The sequence below is a fragment of the Lycium ferocissimum genome, chromosome 12 (genome assembly GCF_029784015.1).
Source record: "Lycium ferocissimum isolate CSIRO_LF1 chromosome 12, AGI_CSIRO_Lferr_CH_V1, whole genome shotgun sequence".
Classification (NCBI taxonomy): domain Eukaryota; kingdom Viridiplantae; phylum Streptophyta; class Magnoliopsida; order Solanales; family Solanaceae; genus Lycium; species Lycium ferocissimum.
Window position 1 is genome coordinate 655,998 of NC_081353.1, and position 10,665 is coordinate 666,662.

The window sequence follows — 10,665 nt, forward strand, 5'->3', positions numbered from 1 at the left end:
AAAGACGATACCGATTCCGACTTACGTGCTGAGAAAAAAAACTCACACTGAGAGCCTACACCAAACTCACACAGTGAGAGTCGCACACCAAACCAAACCGCATTCAAATAAACCCACAAATCAACTTACAGCAGGGCAAACCTAGAAACAAGAAATCAGCTTCAAATCAGGGTAAAATAAATTCCCTCCCCACCCTCTAGACCAAGTCATGAGGAAACAGTAAACCTGATGATAAATACATATAATGTACAAAACGAGAAGACATGATATCTTTACAGTTCAAACAGAGCCCTATCAAAGTTAAAACTGACATAGGACACCCAACTACCCAAGTGGCGATTTTGCTGCATTTTTTTCTGACAGTGACAAACATAATGGAACAGTGAACAAAAGGAAAAAGTAAGAAATCCAGCTTTCTCCCCGAATATGAAATTGTAAAGATTAAGGTGGTAAATTGGAAAAGGAAAAAAAGAAGAAGAAACAGATCTCTCCTTTTCCTCCTCACCCCATCTAGTCCAACAGACGGTCTATACACTCGACGGTCAGCAACTACCATCTAGCAAGGTAACAGAGAAAAGCCGTTTATTTAATTTTTTTAAGGTGTTGTCCAGGCCAAGGAAAGCTATTTTATACTATCTCGGGACGAGGAACTTCCACCTGCCTGGGTGCTGTTGACACATGAATTGTTGCCTGATCTGTTGCTGCCGAAGGCTCTGCTGGTGGAGCAGGTCTTGGTGCTATTGTGACATGCAAGCCCCTTTGTTGCCCTGCCTGCAGTAAGAAAGCAACTTCAGCTGCCGCCTCCTGCTTTACATGAAAAATAAGAAACATTAGAGATAACAGATTACTAGAAAGAAAAAGAAAATTAAAAGAAAATTAGTAAACGTTGGATTGGTTGTGCAATTGGAGATATAATTCTTATGCCAAACACTAATTAGTAAATCCTCTACATTTTCTTCATTTCTTACTTGATAGAATGGGATAGTGGCGGAGCTAAGTGGAGAGAAGGGGATCTAACTGAATCCCATTCGTGAAAATTTTAGTATGCAAATAGAGCAAAACCGGGTTTTTTTTGGTTATATATATACATTTGAATCCCTTGATATAAGGAAAATATCTCATGAAGGGGCCAAAGGGGTCAAAAAATTGCTTTAGATCACAACATCAAATCTCTAATATGAACAATTTATTAGTTTTTTGAATCCTGGTAAATTCCTGGCACCGTCGCCATTGGAAGGAATTGTGACTAAGTAAACTCACAGCAAATGGATATTCTAGAATAGGCATGGGTATTGATGTTAGGTTTGCACATGAAGACGCAAAATCTTGAAATTGAGGCAACCCGACGCCATCAAAGGTACAATTTACATTCGCAGAAGCATGTCTCTAAAATGTTTATATAGTCCAACTGTACTATCAAATACATATATACATATATACCAGACTATCAAAAAACTCTGGCAAATATGAACACTATTAATTTCATATATAAAAGTTCCAAGATGAATGGGACCAGATATAACAGAATAGATATAGAGGATTCCCGACTGATTTGGGATTATAATAAGTTCCATATTAAAAGAAGGGCAATATACCGTACACAACAATTATAAAAAAAATTACAAAACAGGACACAATAACCCAATGTTATTAAAAGTCATTGCTTTATCACTAAAAATGCATCACTTTTCTCCGCATACGTTGAATCTCATATAATGATTTCTAATTGACATGCACTGTTTTATTTTGCTACCGTTTATTACTTTGTGATATGTTATGATTATGGAGCTGTGAGGACATCGAGAACAGTGAGAGTTCGGTTTGACACAGTGATGAGGACTATTGAGAGTCCGGTGGATACAAAGGTATCAGATCTATTGTGAGTCTGGTTCTGACGGCGTCATATGGGGACTATTGAATCCATGGGAACATTGATATGTTTTTGTTGTGCGCGTGGGGATTTGGCTCCGTCCCTCATGAATCACCGACTTTGTACTCCCATGTGGTGTGCACACTGGTTCTGGTTTGTTGAGATTGTGGTTGTGGCCTGTGGGCAAACGGGTGCTGATTGGTGAGTGGTATTGTGATCCGAGGCACCTGGTGGAGCGTCGTGCTTAATAAAGTTTAGATCTTTACTATATTTCATGATTGATAACTGCTTCATGATTATTATTCTGAGTTGTTAAACTTGTTGAGTTATCATACTGCGTTTAGTATATTTCCTTGCAAGGGTTCATGGTAAATCGGTTATTTTTGTTCAACGCTCGCCACTACTATGTTAGGAGTGGTCAATGATACTTATTGTGCACCCTCCGTACTCAACCCTTTCCTTTCCTACACTCTGCATGCAGATTTGGATTCGAGTACTAGTGCTCCCCAAGAGTGAGCTTCAGAGATCGCTGGTGATTCCTGTGGGGAGGACTCAGATAGTACGTGATAGCTTAAGGTTGCATTCTTGTTTGTTCTCTTTCGTACAGATTCTGTGCTTATTTCAGACAATGTTGTATTACTCTACTCTTAGATGCTCATGACTAGTATCACCCAAATCTCGAACGTATTTGGATTGTTATCGCACTATTTTTATCTATCAGATTTCGTTATTATATGACTCCACGCTTTAGACTTCTATGTTGAGTTCATTACTGGATCATGCATTTGCCCGACTTAGGATTGCTGGAAGCCAACGCAGCTTAAGTGAATTTTGGTCATGACAATTAAGATGTATGGCCAAATTAGATTGAGTTCTTTTGAAGTAGGGAGGTCCAAATCTAAAAATAAACTTATTAGTAAAAGAAAGAACAAATAGACTATGTTTCATTTCATACAGAATTCTTGAGACAGCAAAAGAAGGAAATCACTAAAAGCTGGTTTAGCAGTGATCATTAGTAAAACTGCAAATATCTGCGGGCAGACTTCAGCTCCAACTTTAGACTTGTTTTTAACTTATAAATACATGAGCACAGACAAAGCACTTACCTAGGCATTATTGTACATAAAACGCAAACAAACTTATGCATAAACGTATCACTAAAATGAGCAAAAATGAAGATATGCATGTTAATAGTGCTGAGGATTTATGAAAACCAGAAAAGCCTCTAACCTGTCTTTGTCTTCGACGCTGCAATATACTGATACCCCAAGCCATGATGAAGCAGGGTAGAAGGAAACCAGCAGCACGGAGCAAAAAAAGCTGTGGAAAGGATCAACAAGATCATTAATCTCACACACTATTTACCTCTATGGATATGTCACAGAGTCACCACAGAGAAGAGGTATGATTTCATTTTATGATCCACTTACGGAAAAAAAGGCGGAAACATCATCATGATCACCTTCACCGTTTTCAAAAGCATGCCTCATTAACAGGAGGGCCATTAACTACACGACAGAACACATCTTTCAATGAGGTTACCAAGATCATGACACAAGGTTCAAATAAGAGTAAAAATGGCTAGAATAAAGAGCCAAACAGAAAGAAAAGACTGAAAACGTGATTTCATTACCACATCCACAATTTTTTGACGCATCTTAAAATATTCTTACCTAGTTCCCCTAATTTTGACATCCCTAAACGAGTACGGATACCTTCCCTACACACACTGAAGACCTTTTAACACATTTAGGCAGAAAGTGAACGTCATTTTTGAACGCTTTTAAAACCAGAGGAGAAAAGGGTAGTAAGAAGAAAAAAGACGAGGTACCCAAGAAAAAGAGAACAAAAGCATGAATTGCAGCATGGGATCTTCACCCCTCCACCTTCGTACTGCAGAACTTCCATTTTAAAGACAAATGAGCATGAACATATGCACGCCCACAGGTGGACACATTTTTTAAATCTTCTTTATTAGATAAGGGGGGATAACATCAGATTAAGTTTCTGTTTTTTTCTTTTTTCTTTTTTTGAATACTCCAGTGAAATGAGAATCTTCATTCCCTTTTTCTCTAAAATCAGGGACAAAATATAAGAATGTAATTTCCATGATATCTGATCACCATATTCCTCCAACTACTCTCAGATCTCGTGTTAGGTACCATTATGTCACTACTTAGCAGGAAACTTCAAATTTTCAAAAAATCAAGAAGGTTCTCTCCTCCCCAAAGGATAAATTCCTAATCTGCTTATCTTAATATCAGCCATATGAATGGTTTCTAATGCATACTCCACTTTACCACTACCCGATATTTAGCAAGTAACAACAGAATTTTAATTAAGTCAGAGAGTTACAGTAGCTCACAAATAAAGCAGCGGAACGACAAAATGCAGCTCCACTAGCACTTGCATCAGCATATTCATCATGGTCAGCCTCTTGAAGATGGCGTTCAGCCATCGAAAGAAGTCGAGGGTCATTTAAGTCGACCTGAGTGCCAGCCACCGTCCAGCCACCACTGAAAGAAAAAATTCACATGGATGAATCCATTAGTGACAGATTAAACAGAAGAATTTCAGCTGATCAGATCAGAAAGGCATGGTGACATGTTTGGATTGCTCTATGACCACAAGAGTACTGCAAGAGGAGAAGCATCAATAACCAATAACACCACAAAAAGAAGGGAGGAAAAATATACCCACTATAGTCCACTGATTATTGGAAGACGCCGGTCAAAGGTAGCATTAACAACAAAAAGGGGCACAAAAAAAAAAAAGGATTCTCCAGATTAACAAAGACCAAATTACGCATTAATTGTGTACTTTGAGGAAAACTGAAAGATAAAAAATTTCAACATGTCATAAAACCCTTAAAATGAGAGAATAAAAAAAGTGTGATGTCTACTTCTAGTTCATCTTGCTGTATCTAGGTTTCTTAAGAAGCTGCTTTCCTTGGTGAACTAAAAAAAAAACTAGTTCAAGTTAGTGAGGATTTTCCTTTTCCTCTCCTTTTTTCTAAAAGGTGTGAACATGCATGAGTCTCACTTTCATTTTCAATATAAATATATATTATATGAACATAAATGCAATTACAAAAATGAAGTGAAATTCTTTTATGGTAAAAACTGCCAATTATAAACATAATAACAAAAATGAAGGGAAATTCTTTTATGGTAAAAATTGCCAATCAGCATCATAAACTGATGGCCATTCAATATCGAGTAACATGGATCGATTTTAGTTAGTGAAGAATTTCTGTTCTCCACTGTAATATGATAACTAATCTTGTACAGTCAACTGAAAGCTTAGAATGTCATATAATCAAGTCAAGGGAAAGGTTACAAAAAACTGAAAGCTTATGTTCCCCAAGTTATATACACACCCCACCCACCCCCCCTCCACCCCCCCACCCCCAAATAGCTATTGGGAGTAGGGGAAAGTGTGAATGTCAGATAACAACAACAACATGCCTCCTTCCCAAACAAGTCGGGGTCGGCTATATGAATCCTCACTGACCTTGCTTATCAATTTAAACTCATCTCAGGCCAATATTATACAAAATAAAAATAAAAAAAAGTACAAGAAGCTCTTAGTATTTTCTAATGGCATGCAAATCTCTAATAGAGCTAAAAGACTCCTAAATGTCTATTTGAAATGTAAATATCAAAAATCTGACACACAGAAACACTCTTAAGGAATAAAAGGATCGATTGGAACAATGATTCAAAATTTGATATTCAAGAAAAGGGAAATAATTATGATCTGACAATACTCCTCAAAAAAAAATTATGATCTGACAATACCTGATGTCAATGACCGTTTCTTCCGAAGGAGGAGGCGGTGGTGGAGCAGTATATCCAGGTTGGTAGGGCTGCAGGTTAGAGACAATTATTTAGTGAACATGTCACTTTGCACAATTTACCAAGTTGACAGTACAAGAAACTCTTTTAAGGAGTGGCCCCTGACATCCACATTTGTTATCAAAGTACCCAGATTTCCGAAGGGTAAAAAGAAAATGGAAAAGCAAGCACAATACATGTGCTGCATAGGCTGGGAACCACTCTCCCAACCTGGCAACAGTAAGTGCATTGAGAAAGGGACACGCAGGCAGATATCAAATACAATTGAAGCCTATTCTCCCATTCTATCTCACAATCCCTCACTACCTCACCCTTTGTCCAAAATTCTTTTGGGATGGGAGAACCAACCCATAAATCCTCATTTTACTCGAATCAAAATGTAGTAGATTACCTGATGACAGATCTCGCAAATTATATCTCCCTTCTCATTGCACCATCTTTGAACACATTTCCTATGAGCATACTGGATATGTGGAAAATTGCAAACAGTAGTCAAGAGAAAGAAAAAGAAACAGTTAGCTGATCCGAGAAAGCCCATAAGTATACAAATGGCAGATAAAACATGTTTATCTATGATTACAACAACAACAACAACAGACCCAGTTTAATCCTACTAGTGGGGTCTGGGGAGGGTAGAGTGTACGCGGACCTTACGCCCTACATTGGGAGGTAGAGAGAGTGTTTCTAATAGACTATCGGCTCAGGATAAAGCAAAAACAAAGCAAGTATGTTTATCTGTGATTCTAAAACTTTAAAAATTAAGGCTAATTCAAGGGAAGTAAAACTAATAAATCAATGAATATGCCTAGATGCCAAATCATTCTATCTCAACTATATGAGAATCCTCCATAATATGAGAATTATAAATCAATGAAATTTTAGTATACAAAACCATTTTGCGACTTGACAAAGGCAAGGCATTCTTCAGCTTTAGTAGCTAATTTGGGTAAATAAGCCTTCTAGCTTATGCTTTGCACACAAACACCCCACTATATCTAAACAGAACCCTGAATTTCCCATGGGACTTCAAAACAGTTCACAAGCAGGAACAGAACATTGCAACCTGTCTTAAGCAATGACGTTGGATGTGTCTTTGGTGTAGAAATGTTAGTATATTTATGTTGTTCGATTTGCGTGACCTATGCAGAAGCCGCTTGCTAACTCCTAAACAAGTAGTCACTTCATTTCAGAATTACTGACAGGTCTGAGAATGAGGTAACAAAGTATCAATTGCAACAACTACCAAATCTGACTAATATTTGGTTGATGTCATTGAATCAACCAAAGAACAAGAATGGCTGCCAACAAAGGAAATTAAAAATAAAAAGAAAAGGAACGAGCTCAACGACAACAATGCTCTACAATAATCAAGTAAAAGAACCTAGGTGCATAAGCACAACAACCAAAGGAGCTTAGTGTCCATAGCAGGAATACGAAAGTAGAGTGGTGAATATTTATGCCTATTACCAAAAGGAAGCAGGTACAAAATATGTAAGCAGTACCCTTACCAACAAATAATTACAACTAGAGATACTGATGCAAGACTTAAACTGGGTGGAAAGCAAAAATTATAAGCTTTTGTTAGAGTCAATACCGGACAATCTCAAGTTTTTCAACAAAAACATTACTGAGATACTAGAAAAATTCAACTTAAACAAAAATAAGATAAACATAATTGACATTTACATGCACAAGCACCACTTAGATCAATATTCAGTAGCTCATTCAACAACAAGAGCAACAAGTTTTCAACTTCACAATGATACCTTCAAGCTACCACTACAACTACAAGGAATCTCCACATTATTCGAGCTATCTTCTTCCTGGCAAATTCGGCATTCCACAGTCTGGACTAATGGCTCTTCTTCGCCTCCAGCTTCTGGTTCTTCTTCGTCCTCACCCGAGGTTAATGGAACAACTTTGTGAGAGTAAGAACTGCCCCCTGTTGATCCTGCATCCTCAGCACCTTGCAGCGATTGTGAGGATTCAGCTGTGGTAAGATCAGCACATAGAACTGAGTGTCCTCCCATTAGAAGTTCACTGATGTATCCTAAAATCACCAAATACCAAAAGCCATGTTACACACATAACAAAAGCAAAAAGAGAATGAAAACATGGAGAAACACACCAGTCACAGAATATTACTACAAACGTCAAGTTCAAGGCTAGTAGGCCTATTGAATAGCTGATACAATTGGGAGGATAACGGTTCTCTAATCTATTTTACCTTTGTGCAGCATTGCGTGGTGCTGCCGCCCCCTTTGTCGGGAAACATTTAGACAAGTAGTCACTTTCATTAAAGACCCCTGTGACACTTTTTTGTTAATGAACATTCTAATAACACAATTGTTGGTTAAATCTTCTAGTTTGATGTCTCGAAACAGAAATCCCACAGCTAAACAACAACAAAAGAATAAATGATAATCAAGAGTTCCAGGGTCAACTAACTACTAATCTTCCCTCTTTAATATTCATTTTTTAGATAGGCAACATACCAATTACTGTCCTAGAGTTGACACTAGGGCATTCCCATTTCATCTCATTTTGATAAACTACAGCATTAGTGTTGCGCTCTTCAACACATAATCAAAAGCTAGTTGTTAACATCAAATCACAAAGACATGGTAAAAGTGCAAACTTGCAGATATTTATCTGCTATGAACACCATTTACATTCCATTTCAGAGAAAATAACACGAGGTTAGGAAGAGCTCTAACCATAAACAAAACTAGTTCAAACATGATATCAATTATCCTAAACTCTGTTGCTTCCTAGAAAACAAAATAATGTCAACATTTTTAGTTGAATACAGTAACCCAGGCACCCCCCCCCCGCCCTCAAACGCCCTACCCCAGGAGCCCAAACCCAATCTTTGGAGGTGAAGCAAAGTACTTTAGATACACATGAAAGACTTTATGATTTCCTACCTTATCCATATTTCTCTATATTTTAGCCAACAAAAAGACTTGTTTACAACAGAAAGACCATAAAGGAATAACTTGTACAAAAAAGGACAAGCTTGAAAGTTTCCAACTTCGAAGATCAGAGGAAAACAAGAGAACATTTTCTACCGAAGCCATAATTCAGAAATCCCAACAAATGAATCACCCAAAAAGATAATCTTGAACCCAAGAACAAAAGTAACAATCTTGATTGATTTTGATTAAAAAATAACAGTACAAAAAGGTACCTGAATATGGTATACTTAATGGGTTTTGCTTTCTGAAGCCTGAAGTTGAATTTGTAACAACTGTTTTGCCTTAGGACTGCACTTGCAAATGGAATAATAAACTGGGCTATTACAAAGAAATATTTTTTATGAACAAAGAAAGATTCCATTGGATTGCGGCCTATAGATAACTCCCACCGCTTCACCGACCCAACCCCCCACGCCCGCGCCCCCCAAAGTAAAACTTTCTAGTTACTATTATTACACTAAATAAAAATCAATTTTCACCTTACCTAAAGATGATGACACCATACTTATTCGAGAGTTGAGAATACTTTTTCACTTATTGATAACATTGTATACGGTAAAAATCGGATTAATACTAGACCGGTGAGACCGGGGATCAAGGGAAGGAAGAAATAAGCACGAGCGTAGACTTTCTTTCGGATCGGGGGTATTGCATCAGAAGTGGTTGATCAGAAGAAGTCGGAGGAAAATTGTATGGTCCGATTTATCCAGGGCAAACTCCTCATCATAGCCAGTCCGGTTTCTCCATGGCCGAGTTGATCGTGGCCGTTAGTCCGGTTGATCAGTTACAAAATTGCCACGTGTCAAGACCATTTTGCCACATAATGCTGTCAATCGTACGGATGTCAGACCGTACGACCCAACCTTATCCTTTTAGCGCTTTCTTTATTCTAAAAGGGCTTTATGTTGTATAAAGGCCCGTAAAGCAAAACTATAAATAGGGGCGACTTTCCTACTTTTAAGGGTTAACTTTTTTTCGGATACAGAAACGTTGTAATAGAAATTATATTGAAGCTCTCTCTCTAATTTTGGTCCGGATTTGCAGTGTTCCTTGGCTTGATTCGTCCATCCAATACGATATAGTACCATAATATACATATATATTTAGCTTGAATCTATAATATCAACATATTTGTTCAAGTTATTAACACATATCCATATATATAAGTCACTGTGCATGAACCCACATACATATTCCCTCAAAAATCAAAATAGATTAAAGTTTGTCCACATATCCTATACCTCACAAATTCAACTTATTATCCAATTTCGGATCCAATTTCGGGGTAAACAAAAATATTGTAATGTACTTTTTGCCCTCTATTTTGCTTGTCATGTTTTTCTTTTTCATGTTTCTTAATAAACTAGTTATAAAAACCGGTGCTGTGCACGGGCCCAAGCGCAGGTGAAAAATGTTAAAATTTATGGTTAACTTTTTTATGAATATTGGATTTGATATATAAGTAACTTTTATTTGGTATTATAGAAACTTAAATTTTGAGTGTGCTATTATCCTTCAAGAAACAAATTTTTACTCCATTAATATTTTCAGCTATTTATATCTTTTTTTTTTAAATTTAAATTTCGTTTAGGATTTCTTGAGAAATTAATTGGTGAGAAAGCAATTTTTTTTAATATAATGCTAATTTCATTATTAATATCTGTAAATGAAAATATAAAATGTAGAAAATAAAAGAATGCATAATAAGCAACACAAGTAAATCAACAGAGAGCAAAGTGTGAAATTTTCCTTAAAATACATCAATATTACATGTTTGTATGATAATATTCAAACTAAATAATATTGCATGTTGAGTTCATTGGTTCTTACGATTAAACAAATGTGGGAAATACGTTTACACGGCGAAAAAAAAAAAAAGAAGGGTTAAGCCTACTTTGAGGCAGAGAACCAAAGAGGTCTGAAAAGGGAAAACAACAGAGGGTCCACTAGGCAAAACGTG

The 10,665-nt window shown here is 36.9% G+C and overlaps 1 protein-coding gene across 4 annotated transcripts; it reads right to left on the reverse strand.

Moving 5' to 3' along the window:
- Nucleotides 1-209: 209 nt before the first annotated feature.
- Nucleotides 210-9,230, reverse strand: LOC132040269 (uncharacterized). 4 transcript variants are annotated; one of them, XM_059430895.1, is made up of 9 exons: nt 9,190-9,230; nt 8,918-8,993; nt 7,494-7,777; nt 6,119-6,190; nt 5,671-5,738; nt 4,236-4,386; nt 3,301-3,378; nt 3,101-3,190; nt 210-807 (listed from the first exon to the last, which is right to left on the reverse strand). In XM_059430895.1, the coding sequence occupies exons 3-9, from the start codon at nt 7,755-7,757 to the stop codon at nt 628-630; spliced, it is 903 nt and encodes a 300-aa protein (XP_059286878.1). In that variant the 5' UTR covers nt 7,758-7,777; nt 8,918-8,993; nt 9,190-9,230; the 3' UTR covers nt 210-627. The 4 variants fall into 4 exon arrangements, with proteins under 4 accessions (XP_059286878.1, XP_059286881.1, XP_059286880.1 ...); XM_059430898.1 differs by lacking the exon at nt 9,190-9,230 and having other exon boundaries at nt 210-771; nt 8,918-9,078; XM_059430897.1 differs by lacking the exon at nt 9,190-9,230 and having other exon boundaries at nt 210-804; nt 8,918-9,075.
- Nucleotides 9,231-10,665: the final 1,435 nt, after the last annotated feature.

Excerpts from the sequence above, each read along its gene's own strand:
- LOC132040269 (XM_059430895.1), bottom strand. The coding sequence starts at position 7,757 with ATGGGAGGACACTCAGTTCTATGTGCTGATCTTACCACAGCTGAATCC. Across the intron at positions 4,387-5,670 it reads GAAACGGTCATTGACATCAG|TGGTGGCTGGACGGTGGCTG; the intron begins GTATTGTCAGAT and ends TTTTTCTTTCAG. Across the intron at positions 3,379-4,235 it reads GTCGTTCCGCTGCTTTATTT|TTAATGGCCCTCCTGTTAAT; the intron begins GTGAGCTACTGT and ends TCTGTCGTGTAG.